Genomic DNA, 27,107 nt, shown 5'->3' with positions numbered 1-27,107 from the left:
GTGCTTCATCTAGCTCAGCATTTCTCATGATGTACTCTGCATATAAGTTAAATAATCATGGTGACAATATACAGCCTTGATGTACTTCTTTCCCGATTTAGAACCAGTCTGCTGCTCCATGTCCAGTTCTGTTGCTTCCTTACCTGCATACAGGATTCTCTGGAGGCAGGTATGGTGGTCTAGTATTCCCATCTCTTAAGAATTTTCCATGGTTTGTTGTGATCCATACAGTCAACAGCTTTAGCATAGTCATTGAAGCAGAAGTAGATGTTTTTTTGGAATTCTCTTGCTTTTTCTGTGATCCACCAGATGTTGGTGATTTGATCTCTGGTTTGTCTGCCTTTTCTAAACCCAGCTTATACATCTGGAAGTTCTCTGTTCATGTACTGCTGAAGCCTAGCTTGAAGGATTTTGAGCATATTCTTGCTGTCATGTGAGATGAGTGCAATTGTGCAGTTATTTGAACATTCTTTGGCATTGCCTTTCTTTGGATTTGGAATGAAAACTGACCTTTTCCAGTCCAGTGGTCACTGCTGAGTTTTCCCAATGTGCTGGCATATTGAGTGAACACTTTTTTTTTTTTTGTTCTACCACTTTATTGCTACCAACCCATCTCCCTCCACCCTTGTGCACACATGCTCAGTCATGTAATCCCATGGACTGCAGCCTGCCAGGCTCCTCTGTTCATGGATTTTTCCAGGCAAGAATACTGGAGTGGGTTGCCATTTCCTTCTCCTGAGTGAACACCTTAACAGCATCATCTTTTAAGATTTAAAATAGCTCATCTGGAATTCTATCACCTCTGCTACTGTTCTTCACAGTAATACTTCCTAAGGCCCACTTGACTTCACACTCCAGGATGTTTGGCTCTAGGCAAGTGACCACACCATTGTGGTTATCCTTGTCGTTAATACCTTTTTTGTGTAGTTCTTCTGTGTATTCTCGTCACCTCTTCTTAGTCTCTTCTGCTTCTGTTGGGTTCTTGCCATTTCTGTCCTTTATTGTGCCCATTTTTGCATGAAATATTCCCCTAGTATCTCTAGTTTTCTTGAAGAGATCTTTGGTCTTTCCTATTCTATTGTTTTCGTCTATTTCTTTGATTCTTCACTGAAGAAGGCTTTCTTATTTCTCCTTGCTAGTCTTTGGAGCACTGCATTCACATGGGTATATCTTTCCCTTTCTTTTTTGCCTTTCATTTCTCTTCTTTTGTCAGCTATTTGTAAGGCTCCCTCACACAACACTTTGCCTTTTTGCATTTCTTTTTCTTGGGGATAGTTTTGGTCATCCCGTCCTATATAATGTACGAACCTCCATCCATAGTTCTTCAGGCTGTCTTCCTACCAAATCGAATCCCTTGAATCTGTTTGTCATCTCCACTGTGTAATCATAAGTGATTTGATTTAGGTCATAAACTAGAGGTTTTCCCTACTTTCTTCAGTTTAAGCCTGAATTTTGCAGTAAGGAGCTGATGATCTGAGCCACAGTCAGCTAGCTCCTGGTCTTGTTTTTGCTGACTGTATATAGCTTCTCCATCTTCGGCTGCAAATAATTTGACCATCTGATGATGTCCATATCTAGACTCGTCTCTTGTGTTGTTGGAAAAGGATGTTTGCTATGACCAGTGCGTTCTCTTGCAAAACTCTGTTAGTCTTTGCCCTGCTTCATTTTGTACTCCAAGGCCAACCTTGCCTGTTGCTCTAGGTTTCTTTTTACTTCCTAGTTTTGTGTTCCAGTCCCCTATGATGAAAAGGACATCTTTTTTTGGTGTTTGTTCTGGAACGTCTTGTAGGTCTTCTTAGAACCATTCAACTTCGGCTTCTTCAGCATTACTGGTTGGGGCATAGACTTGGATTACTGTGATATCGAATGCTTTGCCTTGGAAATGAGCCAAGATGATTCTGTCGTTCTTGAGATTGCCCCAAGTACTGCATTTTGGACTCTTATGTTGACTATGAGGGCCACTGTATTTCTTCTAAAGGATTCTTGCCCACAGTAGTAGATATAATGGTCACTGATTAAATTCACCCATTCCCATCCATTTTAGTTCACTGATTGCTAAGATGTCGGTGTTCAGTCTTGCCATCTCCTGCTTGACCACATCCAATTTACCTTGATTCATAGGTGTAACATTCCAGCTTCCTATGCAGTATTGTTCTTTACAGCATCAGATTCTAGTTTCACTACCAGACACACCCACAGCTGATCAGTGTTTCCGCTTTTGCCCAACTGCTTCATTCTTTCTAGAGCTGTTTCTCTGCTCTTCCCCAGTGGCATAAGTTTATATTTTAAGGAGTAAATTGAAACTTTTTATACCATATTTCTAAATAAAGCTTTTGTTTTTTTGATGTAGAAAAGCCATGGCAGAAAAGTGTATCATGACAGCTGCAAAACTCATTGCTCCTGTAATTGAAACATCCTTTGCTGTAGGTTATGACTGGTAAGAGAGAAATTCACTGTGACTGGATGGACATGGTGTTTTCTTTTATTGATTTAAAATTTTTTTATTAGAAAAATGAATAAATAATTACAAATAGTGATTTCTTCTTATGAAGCAAATCATATTATATGGTAAATTAGCATAGGACACTCTAAAAGTTATAACATTTTAAAAAATTATGTATTTATTTATTTGGCTCCACCAGGTCTTAGTTGGGTACAAGGGGTCTTTAGCTGCGGTATGTGACTCTTAGTTGTAGCATGTGGGGTCTAGTTCACTGACCAGGTGTCTAACCCATGCCCCCTGCATTGGGAGTGCATAGTCTTAACCACTGTACCACCTGGGAAGTCACCTAAAATAACCTTTTTTATGCTTTATTTTATAGGTGTGTTGAAGTTGTGAAAGCCTCTCAGTATGTAGAGCTGGCAAATGATCTGGAAATAAACAAAGCAATTACATACCTGAGACAAAAAGACTTTAATCAAGTAAGTTTAAAAAAAGTGTGTAGATGCACAGGGACTGCCCTCCCACAGTCCCCCAGGCCCCGCTAGCTCTGACAGCCTAGTGTTTGGGTAGGTCTGAATACAATCAGCCACAGGAAGGGGACCCTGGATGGAGCAGGTGAGATGGAGCTCTACTGGCCTGTCCGGTTGTCACTGTCCCCTCTGGGTCTGCTCGGCTCGTGCACTGGCTCTCATTTCATGAATAAGACCAGAAAAAAAAAGTGTTTAGATGGAATTTCATGTTAACTGATCAAAGTGATATTATTATGAAACTCTTTTCTAGAATACTATTACCTGTGATTATTCTGAAGTAGAGTAATATTTTTATTTCTAAACATAATTTCCTTTAACAATGCTGTGTTTTTAATTTTGACCTGTTACTTCTGTTTCTTTCTTTTTTTGCCATGCTAGGCAACTTGCAGGGATTTAGTTCCTGACCAGGAATGGAGCCATGCCTCCAACAGTGGAAGCACAGAGTCCTAATCAGTGGACCACTAGGGAGGTCCCTGTGGTCATCTTTATATCAGAGAAAGAATTCCATTAGAGCTACACATGGACAAGGTGAAGGCCAGTGGTGGTAGATGAACACATTCAGGAAAGCTGAAGCCTGTAGCTTCAGACAGTATCAGCCAGGAAAAGAAATGAAAACAGAGATTTATCTGTTTTCCTAATGAGGGCAGGAGGAGAAGGGGGAAATAGAGGATGAGATGGTTGGATGACATCTCCAACTGAATGGACATGAGTTTGAGTAAACTGTGGGAGATAGTGAAGGACAGGGAAGCCTGGTATGCTGCAGTTCATGGGGCCACAAAGAGTTGGACATGACTTAGCAACTGAATAGCCACAACTACTCTTCTTGGAGGGGAAAAAAAAAACCCAAACTAACACTGTTTATTTTCATTATTTATTTTTCCACTTACAACTAAATTTTATTAAGTTAACTTTTATCAGTTTCATTTATAAATATGTTTATATTATTTTACTTTTAAAAACAAATGTTGGAGACATTCATAAAACATGTAAAGAACATGATGAAAACTGCCTACTTCAGAGCCAAAAATACCTGAGACTGTTCCTTTTATTAGAATTTAATTATTTCAGGATATTATAGTATAGAATCTTAAAATATGAAATATGTTTTTATTCTGTCCATGTTTTTAAGTGGATGTTGGAGCTTCTAAATACTTTTGTAAATTCTTCTAAGTCTGACATCCCTTGTGTCCTGCTTGGTCAGGACATCTCAGACTTGCAGAGGGTTAAGAACGTGCTTTAAAGTCTTCTTGCTGCAGAGTGTAGTCACATTTGGATCTGCAGCAGGTCACTTTGTAATGCTCCAGAATTGCTTCCTGTCCCACTTTTGAGGCTGCTCAGCTGTGTCTCCTTTCCTGGGGCTGCAATCTTGTCTGTCCCTCTCTTCACCTCCATCCACAGGGCCCTCATATTTTAAGAATGTTTCTCAGCCTTTTCTTCCTCTGTGCTTATTTAGGCTCAGTGTTTGCTGAGTCTTGGGTTCAAATTTTGTTGCCTCAGTAGCTCTCCAGTGCCCTCAAAAGTATTTTTAGTGAGTTATCTGACTTTTCTAATTGTTCTCTGAGAGAAGATGGTCTTCTTTAGGTAAACACTGACTACATCACAGGCTCACAGAACCAGTGTCACTGCTCCCTCAGCCAAATCTAATCGGCTGTGGACCCACCAGTTGTGTTCATAACATTACTATTTCTTGTTGTTGTTCAGTCGCTCACTTGTGTCCGACTCTTTGCAATCCCATGGACTGCAGCACGCCAGGCTTCCCTGTCCTTCACCATTTCCTGGAGCTTGCTGAAATTCAGGTCCACTGAGTCAGTGATACCATCCAACCATGTCATCCTTTGTCGCCCCCTTCTCCTCCTGCCTTCAATCTTTCCGAGCATCAGCGTCTTTTCCAATGAGTCAGCTCTTCACATCAGGTGGCCAAAATATTGGAGCTTCAGCTTTAGCATCAGTCCTTCCAGTGAATATTCAGGGTTGATTTCCTTTAGGATTGACTGGTTTGATCTCTTTGCAGTCAAGGGACTCTCAAGAGTCTTCTCCAACACTGAAGTTTGAAAGCATCAATTCTTTGATGCTCAGCCTTCTTTATAGTCCAACTCTCATGTCCATACATGACTACAGGAAAAACCATAGCTTAGACTAGATGGAGTTTTGTTGGCAAAGTAGTGTCTTTACATTTTAGTACTCTGTCTAGGTATGTCATAGCTTTTCTTCCAAGGAGCTTTTACTTTGATGGCTGCAGTCACCATCTGCAGTGATTTTGGAGCCCAAGAAAATAAAGTCTGTCACTGATTCCATTGTTTCCGCATCTGTGTGCTGTGAAGTGAGGGACCTTTGTGAAATTTTAAGTGTTTCTAGTTTGTCCTTTTTCACAAGTCCTGATAATCACTGACCTCCTGACCTGTCACCTATTCTCCTTAACACACTAGCCACCCCTGGCCTTTCTGGGTCCTCTGTCCAGGTACGCTAATCTTGTCCCCTACTTCAGTCTAAGTGCTGTCATGTTACCAGGGTAACAACTTGCAGATTTTTCATTTCTAGGCTGTGGAGACCTTAAAAATGTTTGAAAAAAAGGACAGTAGAGTGAAGAGTGCAGCTGCGACCAACCTCTCTTTCCTGTATTACTTGGTGAGTTTTGCTTTTCACAAGCATGTATTGGAGCCGTGTATTTTTATGCTGGTGCCAAGGTGAGGCTCTGGAAAAGCTGGGGGACTGTGACACCAGGGCAAGGTCAGGGGTGCTGGACTGGCTTTGTGGACAGGAGGGCGAGGGCTGTCCCGGAATGAGGACCTTGGAACTGATCTCAGCTGGGATGTCAGGATGAGAGATGGACTTGGCTGGTTGTCTCTTGGAGGTTTAAGCTTTGATAATAGATTCCGTGGACAGGAGGACCATCTCCCCCAGGTTCATATTTGCAGCCCTCATATCCTGTGTGATGGTATTTGGAGGTGGGGACTTAGGTTTAGCCAAGGCTGTGAGGGGATTTGTGCCTTTATTAGAAGAGGAGGAGACCAGAGCCCTGCCCTCAGAGGACACAGCAAGTGGGCACCTGCAGGTCTGGACATGGCCCTTGTTGGACACCAGGCCTGCTGGCCCCTCGATCCTTGCCCTCCAGTCTCCAGAACCATGAGAGTGACTGTTGTTGTTGAAGGCCCAGCTCTGGTATGAAGACAGCAGCTGTGTGTCCAGGGAGCAAGTGAGGCACAGGATACAGGGTGGGGACCAAGGAGGCCAGAGTGCCAGTCAGATGGAGACAGGAGAGGAGAAGCTCACAACCTGATGACTCTGATTGGTGGGAGGCACGAAGGGAAGTAGGAGTCTTGAGAGTAGAGAGCCAGTGCAGGAGAACAGAGATCCCGGGCTGGAGTTGGGAGTCCTACAGGGGCAGAGAGGGGAGAGGAAGGGCTTGGCCTTCATAGCATCACTTGACGCCTCAGCTGACCCTGAGGACCTTTCCTGCTGTGGTAGGTCTGGGCCTTTGTACCTGCAGCTGCTCCCAGGAGGGGCCCTTGCCCGCCCCAGGGTCATGAGCGGGCTGACAGCAAGGCTGGAACCTGGCATTCCCAGCTGTTCCTGGACGTGTCTCCGCTGCAGCCAGTCCATTAGATTTAGAAAATCTTCAGTGGACTTTGTGAAGATGATTTACTTTCTGACCAGATTTTTATCAGGTTGGATGAGTGTGCAGGAGGAGACCAAGAAAAACTTACAAGGAGGAGGAGAACTGAGTGGTCAGCCAAGCAGAGCCACTGCAGCCTCTGACCAGTGACTCACTGCTCCTGGTTCTGTGGGAGTGTTTAAGGCAGTGTGACCAGTCTGGGGTGTCATGTGGGTGACATAGTCCAAGGTATGTGGCTTGTGTCCAGTGTGGGGTCTGTTGCTCTGTAATAAGCTTGAAGAGCTTCAAGCTCTTGGTGCTTGAAGTCGCCAAGGCCCCCTCACATCCTGCCTGAAGGGCCTGGATTTATCTAGCGCCCCATCACCTGAGGCTGGGAGGTGCTCCCTCTATCTCACAGCTCTGCTTGCTCGTCTGCCAGGGTCCCTGAGAGCAGAGGCTGCTGTCTGCATGGAGTTTGTTGTCTTGTTGGGAAAGGTTTGGAGAGGAGGGTGTGAAGGTTACGGTTGTCCTTGAGGCCATTCTTGAATCTTGCTCCCCTTCTCCCCTCCCCTCCCCTCCTGCTGTAGCTGCCCTCCCTCCCGGGACCCTGAGGTCATCCAGCCACAGTATCAGGCTCAAAGCCATTTCCAGCCTCCACTCCTGGCTCATGGCCTCTCTGCAGCAGCCCCTCACTGCTCTTCCTGCAGCCTAGTCCAGGAGACAGTGTTGCATGTTTCAGTGTGTTTGGCAGCAGCACCCGGCTGATAGGTACTGATTCATGAATTACGGTGCAGGGTCCCCACTGATTCTCATATGTGCGTGCTCAGGGCAGCGCCACTCTCAATAACCATAAGTGGCTAGAAACACCCCAGTGCCCGTCAGCTTGGTGGAGAGGTCCCTGGGATGCGGCTGCCCCCTCTGTGGTTCACTGCCCAGCCTGGCACAGATCCGGGTCATGTTCATCAGCAGGAGGAAGAATTGGACTTTGTGGCAAGGAGCGAGTGAGGACAGCCTGGGGCCCAGGGGCGTCTCCACCCCAGCCCTGCAGCTGGAAACCTGGAAGAACCTTCACCAGGGTGGGGGAGGGTGGTGCTGCCTCACATCCTGGAGCCCCATAGCCGCTGGACAAGAACCACAGGGGAGGGGAGGTGGGAAGCTGGGTCCCTCCCTCAGCCAAGACGATGAGGCACCACCAGTTATGTGAGAGGCCTGCACGGGGCAGGTGAAGGATAGCCGTGTCTGCATCAGGCAGTGACAGAGTGACACTGGGGATGCAGCGGAGGCTGTGGACTGTGGTGATGCGGGGATCCTTGGGCCATGCAGCCAGGGTGGTGGTGGGGACAGTGGTGCCTTGGTAGCTGTGCGGGTGTTGTAGGCCGAGGGTGCTCACACCTTCCATCCGTGGTGACGGGGGATGGAGCCACTGACTTCTGAGTGGTGGGGTGTTCAGACCTTGACTGTGGAGAAGTCATTCATAAGAAACTTCTTGATGATTAAAACCCCTCTGTAGGATGAGTCTGGCAAGACCAGGATATATAAAATGTGTGTTTCTCCTATATGTAATTTCAGAAAGTCCATTTATCATGTCTGTAATCTCAGAAGAGTCAGAAAAGGTATGAAGAGCTTCAGGTAATTTGTGCATTTGGTACTTTATTTAGGAAAATGAATTTGCACAAGCCAGTAGCTATGCAGATTTAGCTGTGAACTCTGACAGATATAATCCGTCGGCTCTTACTAATAAAGGGAATACAGTCTTTGCAAATGGAGACTATGAGAAGGCAGCTGAGTTCTATAAAGAGGCTCTAAGAAATGACTGTTCTTGCACTGAAGCGCTTTATAACATTGGTGAGTAAAATGGGAAAGTTGCCCTTTTTTGATTCCACCCTCCTGGACTGGGGCTGGGTAAGAGGAGCCAGCAGGGAGGAATGAGCAGTTCTAGTGGCACAGGCAGACAGTAAAGCTGCATGTGAAGGAAGGGGCGTAGATAGGAGAGGGACGAGTGTAGACCCCTTGGGGCAGGAGGTCGCTCACCAGGCACCTGTCTGTTTTATCTTCTTCATGCATTTAAATGTGTCTCCTAGTCCATTGCTTGAAGGAGCTTTATTAGTTCTTCTGTGAAAAGGAATTTTTCTATGTTTTCTATGTGAAAGGAATGTTTCTATGTAGTCATATTTGGCTTCTGAAAACTTGTGGCTTATTTGTTTATTGCTTTACGAAGCCCTTCCCCACCTCAAGATTACAAAATCATTTTCCTCTGTTTTCTTTTCATACTTTGATAGCTTTGTTTTTTCTGTTTTGCAAATAAATTATGAATTTATTCAAAAAAGGAAAAAATTCAAGAGAGGACTCTTGATTTTTCGTCGTGCGTGGTCACTTGTCCTGGCACCTTTATAATTTGTCCCTTAGTTGTCCTCAACTTCAAATGCCCACTGACTGAATTCTGTAACCCAGCTTGTTTCTGAACTGTTTGTTATGGTCCTTTCTATCTGTTTCTCATTCCTGCCCCACCCCCCATTTTAAATTATGAAAGCTTTGGGCTTGTTTTGGTGTCTACCAAACATCAATGGAATTTCCTGTCTTCTCTCCCTTTTTAACAAATTGTGTTTATTTTTATTTTGTCTTCTGGATGAATATTTACCTATATTTAAATACTCCTTCTGTTACTTTGAGAAAATTACTACCAGTGCTAATATTTATAATTTATGTTTTTTCTTTTCCTTCTTTTCAAGGCCTTACCTATAAGAAGCTAAACCGGCTTGATGAAGCTTTGGACTGTTTCCTGAAACTTCATGCCATCCTAAGGAACAGCGCCCAAGTCCTTTACCAGATAGCAAATGTGTATCTTCCTTAAGGATGGTTTCATTGATTCACTCAGCTGGTGACTGAGTACCACTTACTAGATAAGCTTAACCAGTGAAGTAATTGATGGGGATATATTTTAAAATCTAGCTATCAGTTTAATATGTGATGAAAATATTATTTGAGTGATCCTGTTTTAAATGGTCATGTGCATTATAGGAGGAATTATTTAGAAGTGACAGCTATTATTAATCTTTAGAAATAATAATTGAAATAATTGGGTGTCATGTCAGGTCCATACAAGCTGTTCATTAAGCATAAATTAGACCCTTCAGGGGGCTCCGTGGTCGCCCAGTGGTTAGGACTGTGTGCTCTCACTGCCAGGCCCTAGATTTGATTCCTGGCCAGGAAACTAAGATACTGAAACCTGTGCATCATGCCAAATAATCAGAAATAATAATGTTTTACATATTGTCTCCTGTTCTTCTGGTAGGGTAGATAAAATTTTTTGGCTAAAAAATTTTAGTTGTAGAGCAGATAGTGTTTGTTACTTCTTTTAGCCTTTTTTATTTTGTGAGTTCTTTTCTCCTGAGATGTCAGTGTTATGACCTGCTGGTGTCTGGTTCCTGATCAGTTTGGGTCCAGACAAACAATTGATGTGTTTGAGGCTATTTGAATACATTTCCTTGTTTTTATGTTTTTCTTGTTGTGTCGTGTTTGTCATCATTAAAAACAGAAGACTTATTTTTCAGTGAAACTTTGGATTGAAATATTTTCATTAAGGTAGCTAATACAAAATAATTAGTAGTCCATAAGTATTGGTATGAATAAATTATTTTAATGTATGCAGAGGATTTACAAGGCACAGAGCTACAAAAATCTGTCTTGGGCTTGTACTGTAATTAGAGAAAAACTCATCGGAAAGAACACAGAAACCATTCTTTTAAAATATTGCTCATGTTAAGAGACGGTGAATAATTGAACACAGCATTCATGTTTCTTTGTTAAGAACAAATTTTGGATAAGACGTTGAATAAAATAGCACACTGTTAATTCTTGTACAAATGTGGTGGCGATCTTAGTGGGTAGTAATGAAGAAGGAAAAGCAAGGTGTACAAAGGGACAGAAGTGCTGTTTCCAGTGAGACCCCGTTTTTCATCCTCATCCCTGAAAAAAATCTGGAGTAAACAGTGTTACGTAGCACATTAGTATAGACTAAGAAACATTTTTATTGAAATGTTGGCTTTAGGTTTGCCTCTTGATCAATGAATTTAGAAAAATTATGTTATCCTTAATTGAAATTGTCTAAGATATGAGTTAATGGAAGATCCCAGTCAAGCTATGGAATGGTTGATGCAGCTGATCAGCGTTGTTCCCACTGACTCCAGGGCCCTGTCTAAACTGGGAGGGCTGTACGACAGCGAGGGGGATAAGTCCCAAGCGTTCCAGTACTACTACGAGGTGGGTGTACAGGCTTGCCTACCTTCCATGAGTTGTTTTAAAGAAGACAGCAGGCCTTTGAAGTTTTAAAAATTAGAAATGCTTATTAGCTTTTATTTTTTTTTTCTCTCTCTCTTTTTTTTTTGGAAATGCTTATTAGCTTTTAAATGAATAATGATTTAAAATAAAGCATCTGTGGAATATAAAGTTAGTTTTTGATTGATTTTAATAAAAAATAAAAATAAAAAGTTCAAATTCATTTTTCTCCTGAAGGATGATTTCATTCCTTTTGAGTCTATTACATATTTAATTTGACTCAGATTGTGTATCAGTACATCAAAAAGATGTTTATAGATAACTGAAAAATGTGTCAAGCGAATCTTAAGTTCTCCAAATCTTGTATACTTTCAAAGGTTGTACAGTGCTTCTGACAGCTGGTGTGTTTTAATTAAGACATGTCACACTGGATAAATTACTCTGGCCAGTAGGTAAATGCTACAGACTGAACCGTTGTTGACTAGTTCACTCTCCAGTCGTATAGGTATTTCCCATCCAACATTGAGGTCATCGAGTGGCTCGGGGCCTATTACATTGACACCCAGTTTTGTGAAAAAGCCATTCAGTACTTTGAAAGAGCTTCACTTATACAGTAAGTAACGTTGTGATTTTGTGTTTAGTTAAGTGCCTGAACTCTGATAGACGTGCTGTGCTCCTGAACAGTTGTAGTGAACATTCATGCGTCATTTCCATTTTCTGTGTTTCATTTGACTTAATCTTTATTGTGATAAATATATTTCCTTTTTATGCACAAGTTAAAAAAAACTTCTTTAAGGTACTTTGTGTATTTTTCACATCTCAGCAAGCAGCTATTATTTCTTTATCAATTAGAAAATGACTATCTCAGTCCAAGGGCAGAGTTTAATTTCTGAAAGAGCCCTAATACAAATGTTTCACTTGTCTCAATTTATAATTGATATACATTGTACAGTTCAGTGTCATATCTTTTTGCCTTTTCATACTGTTTGTGGGGTTCTTAAGGCAAGAACACTGAAGTGGTTTGCCATTGCCTTCTCCATATATTATATATTAAGAATGAAACTTTTAAAGATGACTTTAAGTTCATATCAGAATGTTCTATACATGTCTGATTCAAAAATAATTGGGTTATACCATGTTCTGTTTTGTATTTGGCCTAATTGAATTTTAACGTTAAATGTGGGGAAAGTGGAGGTGGGGGACAAGGTGGGGAGGGAGTGGTTATGAGGATAAAATAAATAAGACACGAAGCCGGTATTGTGCAGCACAGGGAATATAGCCTATATTTTAGAACAACTTTAAATGGAGTCATTTGAATCACTATGTTGTACACTTGAAACTAATACTGTAAATCAACTACATATTTGATTTGGAAAAATAAAGTGAGGAGAGCATTAGATTGTTCCCTAGTCTTTTATTTTGTCAATTTTTTTCTTAGAAATTTTTAATGGTAGTCTTTAGAAATCCTGGTCATGTTTATTTTAGAAAAAAAATTCATTTAATTCTTTTTAAGGGGATAAAAAAAGGATGAGTAGAATTCTTTTTTACTTTCTTTTTAGTAGAAGTCTAATTGTTCAAATACAAGGTCAAAAATTGCCTTTAGGTACTAAATTTGCAAGCCTAAAGCCCAGTTTCCAAGCCTGAGGTACTAAGCCAAAGAACTGGCAAAGGTTTAATATAGAATGCTGAGAAGTTTACCCAGATTGGTGAGCTTTATTCTTACAGCTAAATAAAGGTGTGAATTAGGTTGAAGGACTCTGAATCTAAATTTCCTCATATAAATATGGCAGATGATGGTGAAGGACATTATATATGTATGCTGTTTTTAATAACAAAGGTGATCTAATCATATGTCAAAAAGTAATCAGAAGATAGTACAGGTAGGTGGCTTTATAAAGCTGTTTGACCACAGATTATTTTTGTTTCATCTAATTTCATCTAATTTATTTCTTTTATAGGCCTACACAAGTGAAATGGCAGCTGATGGTAGCTAGTTGTTTTAGAAGAAGTGGTAAATGCTCTTATTCATTTTAATATATGTTGCTTCTTTCTGTCATTTAGGTCATTATGTATAAACGTGTTCTGATTTTGTGTATTTATTAATATTAACTTTTTATAAGCACACATATTTGAGGCATTATATGAAAGACACAGTGGTTGCCACAATAAAGAAAAATGTTATGTTCCTGTTGGCAGTACAACCTCGCTGTGTACACACATTTTATTACATCAGTTGCCTAAACTCACAGAACGCCCGTCTGTGAAGTGTATGTGTGAGGTCCTCTGGTCTGAGCTCCGATGTGTAGGTCAGGAGAAGAGAAGCTGCCTCAGCTAACCCGGCCAACCCGAGCTGGACGCTCCTACTTCACCTCGGTCATTCCCACCAGACTCTGAGGCTTGCAGGGCTGCGCTCTTGTACACGGAGTCCAACACAGGGCCAAAGCTATTTCCTGAGATTTTTGCAAACATCTTTGATCCAAAATTCACTTTTTTAATTCTTTGCTGATATGTGAAGCTAAATTACTTTATTACAAAATAAAATGCCTTCTATAAACTTCTTAATGTTTCAAAATAAAAACAGCAAAACAAGTTATTTTTCATCTTTTCCAGGTGAATGACATTGCAATTAGTCTCTCAAATTATTTTAAGAAGTAGAACTAAATTTCAGCCATCACTGGTTTACATCTGCTTTTACCCCTTTTTCAAATTTATCTGTGCATTTTCTTCCAGAGGTTGTATGAAGAATGGTTACTTATGCTTGTGGCAAGCATGAAAGTCATTCTTCTAAACCAGTGAAGTGGTGCCAGCATATGGAATTTAAATCAGTCCTTTGCTGAATCCTCTGAATTTCTGTAATTGCTTGTATGTTTGTTTTTTCTTTTACTTATAGGTAACTACCAGAAAGCATTAGACACTTATAAAGATATTCACAGAAAATTTCCAGAAAATGTAGAATGTAAGTGGGACTACAGTTTATAACTTGTGAGAGTATAGGTTCTCACATTTTATGTCTAAAGATGTAATAATTACCTTTGTTACAGTAGCTGCATATGTAGATACCAACCTATAATTTGTGGTACATGTATTCAAATATTTGATTATAGGATCAGAAAAATTGACTATGCAAGTACCTGGTGGTGCTAGTGGGAAAGAACCTGCCTGCTAATGCAGCAGACGTTAAGAGATGCAGATTCTGTCTCTGGGTTGGGAAGATCCCCTGGAGGAGGGTGTGGCAACCCACTCCAGTATTCTTGCCTGAAAACTCCCATGAACAGAGGAGCCTGGTGGACTGCAGTCCATATTGTCACAAAGAGTTAGACTGAAATGACTTAGCATACATGCACATATTTTTATAGAATTTAATTGTTGGTGGATTTAAATACATCACTGGGAAATTTCCTGGCAGTCCAGTGGAAAGGATTTCACCCACTCACTGCCAAAGGCCCATGTTCAATCCCTGGTCAGGGAACTAAATTCCACTAATTCCGTAGCTTGGCCAAAAAAAAGAATTTTTTAAAAAGTGAGGCTTCAGTTAAAAACAAATAAATATACCACTTAATTCTCTTCAGTAGCAAAGATATCTATATTTCAAAGCTTTATGAAATTTTAAGACTAGATTTTGGTTTATTATTGATTTTTTAAAGTTTATAAACTATGGTATTTTATAGAAAAGGCATTTTAAACTATCCATTTAATGTATCTTTTTGAGATTGAAAATATACCTTTAGAGTTTATGATAATAGAATGCTAATAATCTTGCTGATACAGCAAATGAAGTTTTATTAGATTATTTTTAAACCTTATGGTATATCTTATTTCCCTTTTATAAAGTTGGTTTTGTATAAAATATTTATTTCTTTCAGTCTTACTACACAGTGGATTTGATGCAACTTGAAGTAACAATGCAAAGTGTTACAGTAACAACAAGACCAGGATCCAGAAAAGGACAAAATAACTGTATTCTATGTGTGTACTCAGTTGCTCAGTTGTGTCTGACTCTCTGTGACCCTTTGGTCTATAACCTCCCAAGTTCCTCTGTCCATATAACCTCCCAGGTTCCTCTGTCCATGCGACTTTTCAGGGAAAAATACTGTGTTCTAGGTTGTATATTCTCACTAAACTACATTTGGCCCTGAGTAGCCTTGGGGCTAAAGGAAAAAGAGAAAACACGGTGGTTTGTATGAATGAAATCTTTACTATTTATGAGCAAAATAGGAAGTAGTTCTTTTGGAGGAAGTAGTTCTTTTGGAGGAAGCAGATCTATTCAGCTCTTGCTGCAGTCGTGTTGAGACGCAGAGGAGGGTGGGCAAGGTCACTGAGAGACGTCGGCCCTCCTGCCAGCATCCCTGCAGCAAGTAGAATATGTGTGTGAAAAGACCATTCTGAATGTTGTCCTCCAGTGACTATGTACACAAAACAGCACGTTTCCGTAAAAACGGATCTTTTCTGGGCCAAGTTTTCAGTGGCACAGTCCAATCCAGGGGTTAGATATGCTGCATGTTCCTTCAGTAATATTTTTCTCAATTTGGCTTTTGGGAAAAACAGAGAACTCAGAATTATGGCCTTTGAAAGGAGCCTAGGGGCAAGGGGTTTTGTAATGCTGCTCAGATGTGGGTTCATTAGCTCACAGCAGTTTCCAAACACCAGTCAAAAAAACAGGATACATGGGGATTACTTGTAAAGCCTGTAAAAACCACAAATCTGTAGCCCAGCCCACAGAGAGTCTCCTTCAGGTTTGCAGTGGACCTGGATGTCTGATTTTTTCCTGTTTCTTTTTTAACAACTTTTAATATAATTCTTAAGCTCGGCCACACTGGGAAACTGATGCTTTAGACATTACATGGGAGCAGTGATAGAATAATCATTATAGTAGTCCCAGCCCAGGTATTGAAGCCACATCTCCCGCACTGCAGGTGGATTCTTTACCAGCTGAACCACAAGGGAAGTACTGGAGTGGGTAGCCTATCCCTTCTCCAGTAGATCTTCCCGACCCAGGAATCGAACCTAGGTCTCCTGCATTGCAGGTGGGATTCTTTACCAGCTGAGCTATCGGGGAAGCCCATTGTAGTAGTAGTAGTAATAATAGTAATTCCATTTTGGAAATGGAAACCCAGCAGTCTGCTAGGCAGAGTTTCCCAGCCTCTGCACCACTGATGTTGGGGATCGGATAATTCTGTTGTGGGGTCGTCCGTGAATTCTGGAATGTCTAACAGCATCCTTGGCCTGCACCCACAGTGCCAGCTGCATACCTTCTGTTGGGTGCTGCCAGGTGTCCCCTGGGGACGCAGTTGACACGGGTGGAAGACCACCACAGTAGCCACAGCATCTCCGCATTGGACGGCAGAGCAAGCACCTCCCTGCAAGGCCACATTTCTTTCTTTAAAGAGAGTTTAGGATACCTTGTAAAAGTCGAATGAGTATCTATGCCACAGGAAATGTCCAGGACACTTGGGCCTGGGTAATTTTCAGAACAGGTGTAATCAGTAGCCTACCTTGATGCTAGCATAGGAGAAACCCTTGCACCCATGTGCAGCCTCACTTTGAGCAGAGTACTTTTCTGATGAACCCAGAAAAGTCATCAGGTGACTGCAGTGCTGGTACATGGCACTGTTCCTGCCCTATGGACGTGGCAGAAAACAAGACACATGAAAATCATGGCCTTGTGGAGCTTGGATTCTAGTGGGAAGGAAAAGACAATAAACATATAACATGTCAGGAGTCATAAATGCATCAAGGAGAAACAGGTGAGAAGCTAAAGGCTCAAACTGTAGGTGTCATGGTCTCCCCTGAAGGGTGGCGGGCAGGTGTGCTGAGTCGCTCTAAGCCCTCTTTCAAGGAGGCTACTTCTCTGAAGGCCAGGAATGCAAACTGCAGAGATTTTTCGGAAGAAACAAACACTGTGAGCATCTTTCCGACTGTCCCCGAGGATCGAGTGTATTGATTTGTTCTTTGAACACCATGTTTAAACACGTCTCTGAAAATGTTTTTCATAATTTAGGTCTACGTTTCTTGGTCCGTCTCTGCACAGACATTGGATTGAAAGAAGTTCAAGAATATGCAACAAAACTCAAGAGATTGGAAAAAATGAAAGAAATCAGAGAACAGGTATCTCACATGAATGAGCTGAAAACTGCTGTCTGTTGATTCTGAAAACATCAGCCTTTTGTGCTCATCTGAGTGATGTCGGGGCTTCTGTCAATAAAACTAAGTTGAAACTAGTTTTCTGCTCTAGCATAAAAGGAGAGATAACTGAAACTGTAGTTTTAGCATACATTTCTGTCAAAACTTTGTTCCTAATCTGAGGAAGTGCATTGGATTCAATGTAGTCCTTAGTGAGTGGCTACTAATAGACTAACAATGGTAATTTTCCTGCTACAAATAACCACAGATTAATTTATAGACCTGACTTCAGCTGGAGAGTCCATGCCTGTGGGAACCAAGATGCAGGGGCTCATGTGTAGCAGTGGTGGTTTTTTGTTGGCTGCTCTGTTGTATAGTAGGACATGGCACTGAGAATAGTGCTGGTGCCTGAAGGGTTGTATGTGTTTGTGTTCCCTGCAGTATTTTTGCTTCTGAAAGTGAGTACTCCCTCCTGTGTTTGAGACTAGACTATTTAAAAACTTTTTTTGAGTATCTGTTTTTCATAGAAATATATTCTTTAAGCTTAAACTTTTTCAAGAACTTAATTACCTTAGATAATTAAACCTAAGTTCCATATTTGCTTTCAAAATGTGGTTATCTTGTGTTTGCTTGGAGGATGTGATCTGTTTTATTCTTTTTAAAATCTGTCCATGGGATTCTCCAGGCAAGAACTCTGGAGTTGGTTGCCATTTCCTCCTGCAGGGGGTCTTGCTGACCCAGGACTGAACCTATGTCTCTTACCTCTCCTTCATTAGAAGGCAGCTTCTCTGATAGCTCAGTTGGTAAAGAATCCACCTGCAATGCAGGAGACCCCAGTTCCATTTCTGAGTCGAGAAGATCCCCTGGAGAAGGGATAGGCTACCCACTCCGGTTTCTTTGGTTTCCCTTGTGGCCCAGCTGATGATGAATCCACCTGTAATGTGGGAGACCTGGGTTCAATTCCTGGGTTGGGAAGATCTCCTGGAGAAAGGAAAGGCTACCCATTCCAGTATTCTGGACTGGAGAATTCCAGGGACTCTATAGTCCATGTGGTCGCAGAGTCAGACCTAACTGAGGGACTTTCACTTTCACTTTCTTTACCCCTGCACCACTTGGGAAACCCCCATCAAGCTAAAAGAGCTTTAAATTGGTCTTGCAGAGCAGGGGCCCTACCCTATACCTATCCCGGCCCCAGAATTAGATCTGTGGAGTCCAAGAGTCTGTATTTTATTTATTTATTTATTTATTTTTGAGTCTGTGTTTTAGAAACAAGTTCTCCAGGTAATTTTTTAATCCACAATATTCAAGAAACACTGGTCTAGAGTTATGCTTCTGAAGGGTTACCTTCAAATGATCAAACACCAGCTTAGGATACAAAGTCTGATTTAAAGGGAAAAGTAAACACAAATTAGGCCATGGACTTTAAAAACTGTTTTCAAATGAAGAAGGATTTGTGTAGACCTGGGGTGGTTCAGATGGTGAAGAATCAACCTGCAGTGTAGGAGACACGGGTTCAATTCCTGGGTCGAGAAAATCCCCTGGAGGAGGAAATGGCAACCCACTTCAGTATTCTTGCCAGGGAAATCCCATGGACAGAGGAACCTGGAGGACTACAGTCCATGGGGTCACAAAGAGTCAAACATGACTTAGCGACTAAACCACCACCACAGAAGGAAAGGTAAATGGATTCAGGTTTATTTGGGTCAGGATAATGGATCTTGCCAAGCCCCTAGGTCCTATTTTAAGATACTGAAGCTGGAAGTTTGTTTCTGTGGACTGACTTTTCACAGGAGCGTGTCCTTTTCTGGAACATTTATGGAGAAGATGACTGTTCTCCCTTTGTGCTCTAGGTCGAGTTCCTGGGCCTGGAGGGAGCCTGCGCCCTGTTCTTGGGGGCAGCGACAAACAGCTGGGCAGGGTGGGACACTGCAGCCCCCAGCAGTGCTGAGTTTTCAGCATTTTGTGTTTCTGCTTCACTGAACATAAAAACATTAGTTGCAAGAAACTTGTGAAACTTTGTTGTACAACTGGAAAAGAGGAAAACGAGAAGAGCAGGAATTGAGGACTGAGTATTTTAAATACAACAAGGAAGAGGAAAATGTTAGCCCAAACTAGAGAGGAGTAGAGAATAAAAGGGAATGACTAGGAGGCAAAAGAGGATGGGAGAGAGACAGTTTACACAATGCAGGAAGTTTTCATTGCTCATCCAAAAATGAAGCATACTCATAATTTGTTCAATTTTAGAAATTGAATTTCTAAATTCTTACAATATTCAAAAAGAGAATTCCCCAAGAGGGAGGAGTTATATGCATATATACAGCGGATTTATGTTGTTGTACAGCAGAAACTAATACAACATTGTAAAGCAGTTATATTGTAACATTAATAAATAAAGAACTCCGGTCTTAATATTTGTCATTCCCATCCCCCCCCCACCCCAGAGAAATCAAACAGTTTCAAGAAATTCTTTGTTTTGGCCAACTTAAAATACCGTGGGACATTCAAAACTAATATAAAATGTAGTTGGTACTTACCCCTAAATTTCCAATTATTTCCAAAAGCTATTTGAGCAGAAACCTATTTGGCTATATTTCTTAAACGGAAAAAGAGTCCATGTGAAGAACTCTTAAAGGCACAGCTTTAAATTGACTGTAAAGGAAATTGTAATAAAAGTGGCAGTCATGTTTTGCACATTTTATATATTATTGGATTTACAAAGTACAAGAAAGAAAACCAGAGGATAACCCATATGACATTTATCCTTGGTGCAAAGTGTATAGTGATTTGGGCTGGATGACACTCTCCAGGTGAGGCTCTGGTGCATTTTGTTGAGGCTTGGGGGCCTTGCGGGCTTCCGTCCTAGGTAGACGGTGCTAGTCCTAGGTTCACCTGTCCAGGAAACAGTCGAATGGGGAAGGTACTCCAGAAGCTGGTCACCTGGTGGGAGAATAAAATGAATGCAGGTTGCTTCCGCCCGGCCCACAGACATGCAGTGTGGTCCTCAGGGTGTGGCTGGACCTCAGGGCCCGGTGCAGAGGCGGGAAGGTGTGAGTTGAGGTGTGAGCAGGAAGGTGCAGCCACGTTCATGGGTTTTTTTGGAGCTAAAGCCATGAAAAAATGTCTTCAGGTCTGTTTTCTATTGAATTTGAAATTAGTCTTCTTAAGGATCCTTAACTTGTTAACATCCGTTCCTTGTTCTAAGACAAGGCTCTAACTCTTACGGAATAAAAGCCCTGTCGTGGACGGAACCCTGGGCTGTTGTCCTTCTTACCCCCAGTCAGCATTCGGAAACTGTCCACAGTGAAGTCAGGTTTGTCCCAGTCTGTCACTGGCATTGCTAGAAAATGGCCATATACTCAGATGTCAGCAACATCCAGTCACTGGGGGAGTTTGCAGCCCACACCGCCCCCCGCCGGGTACTGTGGCCACTCTTGGGGGCAGGCGACAGTGTGGCCACAGGGCACCACATGGTGGGTCCCTGTGGGGGAGCAGTGTTGTGTGTTCACGGCGGGGAGGGTGCTGTCTCCCGACACTCCTCTGTTTACATTCTTCTCTCATTTTTCCCCCAATATGGGAATGGCATCTCTCTCTCTCGTTTTTTTTCCATATTATTGGAAAGACAAGTGTTATTCTAAAAATATAGGTAGATGACTTTTGTAAGTAGTAGTCAAATTAAAATGTGTAAAGAAAAAACTGAAAATCATTAAACCACAACTTTGAGATCACTATTATTAATATTTTGGTATTTATATTCCCAAGCATTTTTACAAATATATACAAACATATATTCAATATGCATTTTAAAATGGGAACTTTTCTTCTTTTTTTTTTTCTTTTTACAAAAGTGAGATTTTTACAAAATACTGCTTATACCCTGCATTTTCCCCCTACTTAGCAAAACAACCTGGGGAGCATCCTGTGTCCCTGAAGGCAGACCCCTGTTATTTTTTGTGGCTCTTCTGTCACGTAGCTGTTTCCTTCACATGTCAGTCCTGTATCCATACCTCACTCCCCCAGATCAGTCCAGATTCCCAGGAACTTTACGAGGTGTCGAAACTCTGAGAAGATGGCAGCGTCTCTCCTCCTGGCATCAGCACAGACCACCTGCTGAGAAAGAAATGAGACAGGCTTCTCAGTCACTGAAATGTGCCTGTGTCCCTGGGGCTGCGTCTGTACCCGCCCTGTTCGCTGTGGGGCTGGGCCCCTCAGTAAGCCATTACTGTTTTACCTGCTCCATTACTGTTCTTCCAGAAAGTTCCCCCAGTCTGGACCTGTCCCTCCTGCTCCCAGGTGTCCCTCTTCCTTCCCTGCCAGGGGGGAGGATTATATGGACATTTGTCTTTACAAGTTTAATTATTTTATCATTGCCTTAAGTCTTTTAAATATGCTGGTAATTATTCATCTATGGGCTTCTCAGGTGGCACTAGTGGTAAAGAATTCGCCTGCCAATGCAGGAGGCACAGGAGATGCAGGTTGGATTCCTGAGTCGGGAAAATCCCCTGGAGGAGGAAACGGGCAGCCCACTCCAGTATTCTTGCTTAGAGAATTCCCATGGACAGAGGAGCTTGGTGGGCTATGGTCCATGGGATCGCACGGGTTGGACATGACTGAACATCTAAGCACAGATAAACACCAAGTTTCTACAGTCTGAGTATAGATATAAATATTTTTGTTACATCATCTTTGGGTTTTCTTTTGTCTGTGGAGGCAAAGGGAGAGATGGGGTTCCCAGCGAGGTTTCTTTTTAATAGAAACTTGAGCATGTTTACTGATATTTGGAAGACTGGAATTTTAGGAGAGTGTTTCATTATACAGACTTGAGTCTTAGATTATGGAAAGAAAAGTGTTTTCTTCTTCCTAGCAGACTATATTATCAATAACCCCATCCATGATCTGATAATTTATAAATAAATTGGAGAGTTGTCAGGTTTGAAGGTGTAAATAATGTGTCCTTTGAGTTATTTATGGAATTATGTTCATGATATTAAAGATCTAAATAAGATATCAACCTTTGTTGAGAAAATTTTAATTCAGTTGTAAATAGTTGTCCAACACTGTCTGTTTCTATTCACTGAGTACTGTTTTCTCTCAATGAACCTTTATATGTACAAGAAACTGACAGTGCTGGAGCCAGGTTCAGTGTTAATTCAAAAATTCTAACTTGGGCAAAACACAGAATAACCGTAAGATTCAGAAAGAAACGTAAGAATGTCACAGTTTGGAGATAATTCTTATGACTTATGTGTGCTTTACATCTAGGAAAGTAGACTGTTGGGCAGACCTTAGGTGTCCTTTGAGATTTAATAGTGCTTTTACTGTGGAAGGTGAATTTCAAAGCCCTGCTGTCCTTTTCCCCCTGAAATAGTTCTGGTCCAGTGTTATCATATGGGGCTAAAGCAGAAACAGCCCACGCTCAAGTCCCCTTCTCCTTCCACCTCTTTAGCTGCTATTTTTAAAACCTGAACTTTCACATCTGGAAAGTACTTGGTTTTTAAGTTACTTGCAGAAGCATGGGTGACCCTGCCCTGTTAAGGCCAAGTGCCATCCGTGTGTGTAGCGGGACTGGGGTCTCCAGGTTTCCCACTTCATTTCCAGGACAGCCGGGCCTTCCTCCTGTGGGGCCGGCTTGAGGGCAGGTCACGTGAACCCAGCCTGAGAGACAGGACCAGTCAGGCCTGGGGGCTGTGTTTTAACAATAAATCAACGCTTGGTTATGGTGGTTCCTGCAGGTATCATCTGTTCTTTTCACTGAAGCAGGACTTGTGTCCAGCGTGTCCTTGTTAACATGTGGTCTTCTTGCTCTAGCGCATCAAGTCTGGTCGGGACAGCAGCGGGTGTCCCCGCGGCCGGAGAGACGGGAGTGCGGGCGGTGGTGAGTGTCCCTGACCCTGGAGAGGCCAGGGTTGGCAGATCCTAGTGCACTGGCTTCTGGAAACTCCTTGAAACAATCTAGAAACATCCTGTTTGTTTTTTTATATACAGCAAACCTCACTTACTTTCACTTTTAGTCCCTTACCTCACTTACTTTAAGTTACTTTTCTAAGCATCAGCCTGCTGTATTATGAACAGGTGTTTGCAGGTGTTAGTAGTTAAATAACCAGCCCTGTTTCTGCTGATTGATGAGTAAATGGTCATGTTGGGTAGATCATTGCAGGCGTCCGTACCAGTGAGGTTTGCTGTGTCACAGTGTTCAGATGGATGTTGTTAGGTGGGGTCTCATAGGATGCTGACGGACCGCTGCACCTCAGTGCAGAAGTGGTGCCAGCCTGGGCACTGAGCAGCATGCCTCTGGACCAGCCACACAAACCCTGCTGCTTTGGGCTGCTCCTGAGTTCCTGCTCTGTGACTGCTTGTGACATCGTTACTTAGAATTTGTTATGTTTTCCTCCCCCTTTTCCCCGTCAACAGAATCCACCTTCTTTCTCTATTTCAGGGGGTAGTAGAAGTTATATTTAGGGGAAGTTGGGTGGTTTTAAGGAAACTAATTAGAAAACCAAGTGCTAAATTGAGATCCAAGTTGTGTCCACACTTAGCCCCACCATGCACACAGGACTGACTTCATCCTGTTGTCTGCTTGTGGTCCAGGGGACATGACACAGGCAGGCCTGGCCTGCAGCTTAGGGAGGTCTTCTTTTCATTCCTTCATTACTGTTGGCTGCATTCTGGGTGCCAGTGACATGAGACGGGGCGCGCGCACGAGCCCTGATCTACTGTGGGTGCTGCCTGGCGGAGTGGGGCCGTGGCCGGGACGGCCACTCCTTGAGAGCGGGGCTTTGCTCCGCAGGTGTGTGCAGCCACTGCAGGCAGCAGGGCACCTGGATGCCCCGAGGGGCAGCCCCACTGCTCCAGGGGAACCCCAGCTATGTAATACCCCTGGGGATCACCTCAGTATCAGGTGATATCTCATTACTTTAGTGAAACAGGAATGTTCACACTGAGGATAAATAATGGCCTGGGATAGCTTCAGGCCAAGGCAGGTTTTATTCTTGACATGAAGCCATGTTTCTCCCCAGAAACCTGCTTTAGCGCCGTTTGGAATTGGGCTTGTAGACGAGGAATGTGGGCCTGCGTGCACCAACAGTTCTCAGCAGCCGGGAAGTTGTGGACCAGCCTGTGCATCCATGAGAAGAGCCTAGAAAGGGCCCCAGCAGCCCTCTCCTCCCACTCCCCTTCTCTTAGGAGGCAGGTTCCCGGGCTGTGAGCGCGTTTGAATTGGGTGTCCCTTTAAGGAATAACCCTAGGGGAGCATCAGTTCTTTACTGAAGTTCAGGATCCTACACTTGGCTCCAGAAATCCTCGGTTCAGAGTAAGCAACCAGTTCCTCCCAAACCCACCACCAAACCTCCTTCCCGGGTCATCATGGGATTGTGCGGTGTGGCTGAGGCCCCACCTCACATTTAAAGTCCACTTTGGAAGCTCCGTCCTCCTAGCCAGGTGTCCTGAGAGCTGGTGAAGCTGAACCAGAGCCCGGAGGACAGTGTCCAGACCCAGAGAGTGTCCCCAGGCCCTGGGATGCTGCCTCAGGCCGAGGAGGGCCAAGACTGTGTGGAGAGGGGCCTCCTGGGGGCCTTCCTGCCGCCGCCGCTGCTATTTCTTAGCAAATTTTCCCTTCTGTCATCCAGCTCATGTCAGCCCAACACAAACAGGCAGTCCTGGTGCACAAACAAGCTTCTGGAAGCTGAAGCTGGGCTTCCCGATGGGCCAGGTATCAGGTCCTGGCCCTGGGGCAGCACCTGGCTCTCTTGCTTCTCTCTCCCAACACTTGCCTTTTTGTTCCTGGTTTCCTGTCATCGCCGATGGCGCCACCTCCTCCCAGCGCCCCCACACTGTTCCGGAGCCTGCCTGTCAGCACTCCCGCCTCCAGTTCTCTCAGGCCCGGGGCCAGGCTCTCCCTGGCTTTGGGGTCTGAGTCCACCAGGCTGTGGCGCCACCTGAATTCCTCCCCACTTCACCTTCTGGGCCCATGGGGCCCTCGTGGACACGGCCCATCTTCAGCAGTGTCCCCTCCCTGCACTTGTCAGCACAGCCTGAGTGTTAAAGGGTGCCCAGTCCTACCACTTCCACTTCTGCCCTGGGAGACCCAGTGATGCACGTTCACGTCTCAGCGTGGACATCTCTGGCATTTCTGTCTGAGTGAGAATCACAGTTCACAAAGGGGAAAGGGGTTTTTTCTTGAGTCCAGTTGAGGCCAGACTTGAGCTGGTTTACGTGTATTGAGTCCAGTTGAGGCCAGACTTGAGAGCTGGTTTAAGTGTAGTGTGTTGAAATAAATGCCATGCCTACAACTGGATTTTTAAAGTGTTGCTTAGGAGAGAGGACCATTTTGTACAAATAATTCTGATTATATATGAGAGGACCATAGGGAACATATAATCAGAATTATTAGTTTCTACAAAATGGCTCTTTCCGAAATGTTTGAGGGCCTTTGAAAATGGTTCTTTTTTGTGTGTCAGACTGGTCTCATTGTAGCCTTATTTCTCAATAATTTGTTTTATAAACCTCAGTACCCTTCTTTATGAGGGGTCCTCAGGTCTTACTGTGTATCAGAGTCACTAGGAAGGCTGGTTAAAACAGACCCAACCCCAGCATCTCTGAGCTGGCCAGTGATGGGCCTGGGACTTTGTGTTTCTGACCAGGTCCCAGCTGTGGTGGTCCCAGGGCCACACCCGGAAAACCACTGCTGTGTCTTACAGGAACGACCTTGTGTAGGTGAGAGGTCACTGCTGCCACTTTTCCACCAGACCCATGGCCACGCAGTGAGAGTCTTTGGCCTCCTAGCCCACTGAGTCTGTGAGGCTGTGGTGGCTCCCAGGCTGCACACAGCTGACGGCGCAGCCCCTCCCCCCAAACTGGGGGACCTCTGCCAGTGTCTCCAGCACCCGGTGGGACCTGAGCCATGTAAAGACTACTCAAGTGATGCTCTCACTATAGTATGAGATTTCTGCTTGGGATTTCACCATGGAATTTCTTAGAAATTTCAGAAGACGAGAATTACATCCCTTGGAAATTGGCTGTCAGATGAAACAACCAGCCTGTTTTTTGGCAGATAACTATACTGTAAGATAATGCAGTGTGATGTTCCCCCGGCATGTTCAACACCTGTTGTTTCCGTTTCCAGACAGTGGCCAGAACTGTAGCGCTGGCAGCAAAGGCGAGCGACTGAGTGCCCAGCTCCGAGCACTGCCTGGCACAGACGAGCCTTATGAGAGCAGCAGCAACAAGGAGCCAGGTGAGTGCCCCTGGCCCATGGGTCTGCTGGGATGGCGGAGGGACAGACGCGTGCCCCTGGGGGTCTCTGCGACACAGACAAAGCTTCTTGTGATTTGGGAGGCGTGCCTGCTCTCTTTGGGTTGCTCACTGTTGACAACGAGTCTAACTGGTTCTACATTTGCTGTTTTTCCTGTTCCTCTAATGTCACCATCTGCTCTGAAACCCAGACGCCTCCTATGTGGATCCGCTTGGCCCTCAAATAGAAAGACCTAAAACCGCAGCCAAAAAGAGAATGGACGAGGATGATTTTGCTGATGAAGAGTTAGGAGATGATTTGCTTCCAGAATAGTACAATTTTAATGTGTTATTTATTAAAGGAAAGAAGTCACTTTACAAGATTATATTCATGTTGAACTTTGAATTAAATATCCAAACTTTAATTTTGCACAGTCAAAACTTTTCATAAGTATATTCTGTTCTGTGAATTTTGGGTTTAGGTTTTGTTTTTAATGGAATAAAAACATGTGAAAATAACACTTAGGCCAGTGACTGACTTACCCTTTTGAAAACATTGATCCACAGTAGGAAGTAAATCTTCTTCCCTAGTGGCTCAGTGGTAGAGAATCTGCCTGCAAGGCAGGAGACTCAGGTCTGATCCCTGGATCAGGAAGATCCTCTGGAGACGGAACTGGCAACCCACTCCAGTATTCTTGCCTGGAGAATCCATGGACAGAGGAGGGGGTCACAAAGAATCGGACACAACTGAGTGACTAATAGTAACAATGAAATATGGACAAGAAGTAAATCTTGCAACACTACCTGGCACCCACACCCATGTAGGTATCACTAATCACTGAGGTATGTGCTGCTCTTTTCTGTAATTTCTTAGACAGTGTTAGTAGTGAAAGAACCATATTGACTTAATGGTTTGTGGCTT

General features: G+C 43.3%; 1 protein-coding gene across 6 annotated transcripts in view; it reads left to right on the top strand.

The window, feature by feature from the left end:
- Positions 1-26,704, top strand: part of IFT88 (intraflagellar transport 88) — a 62,157-nt gene extending 35,453 nt beyond the window's left edge. For 4 of the 6 annotated variants that reach the window (XM_065902133.1, XM_065902132.1, XM_065902130.1 and 1 more), the window contains 13 exons: positions 2,351-2,437; positions 2,823-2,922; positions 5,512-5,598; positions 8,224-8,410; positions 9,295-9,403; positions 10,675-10,825; positions 11,338-11,453; positions 12,799-12,851; positions 13,731-13,796; positions 16,839-16,945; positions 22,766-22,832; positions 26,079-26,189; positions 26,398-26,704. In XM_065902133.1, the coding sequence (XP_065758205.1) occupies positions 2,351-2,437; positions 2,823-2,922; positions 5,512-5,598; positions 8,224-8,410; positions 9,295-9,403; positions 10,675-10,825; positions 11,338-11,453; positions 12,799-12,851; positions 13,731-13,796; positions 16,839-16,945; positions 22,766-22,832; positions 26,079-26,189; positions 26,398-26,519 (1,363 nt within the window). In that variant the 3' untranslated portion in view covers positions 26,520-26,704. Of the gene's footprint in view, positions 1-2,350; positions 2,438-2,822; positions 2,923-5,511; positions 5,599-8,223; positions 8,411-9,294; positions 9,404-10,674; positions 10,826-11,337; positions 11,454-12,798; positions 12,852-13,730; positions 13,797-16,838; positions 16,946-18,810; positions 19,269-22,765; positions 22,833-23,973; positions 24,267-26,078; positions 26,190-26,397 lie in introns of those variants that run through there. The other 2 variants (XR_010658524.1, XM_065902134.1) reach the window with 2 other exon arrangements.
- The last annotated feature ends 403 nt before the right edge of the window (positions 26,705-27,107 follow it).

Source organism: Muntiacus reevesi, chromosome 11 (assembly GCF_963930625.1).
Source record: "Muntiacus reevesi chromosome 11, mMunRee1.1, whole genome shotgun sequence".
Lineage (NCBI taxonomy): Eukaryota > Metazoa > Chordata > Mammalia > Artiodactyla > Cervidae > Muntiacus > Muntiacus reevesi.
Note: the sequence above shows the minus strand (reverse complement) of the source record. Positions and strands in the feature narration are given on the sequence as shown.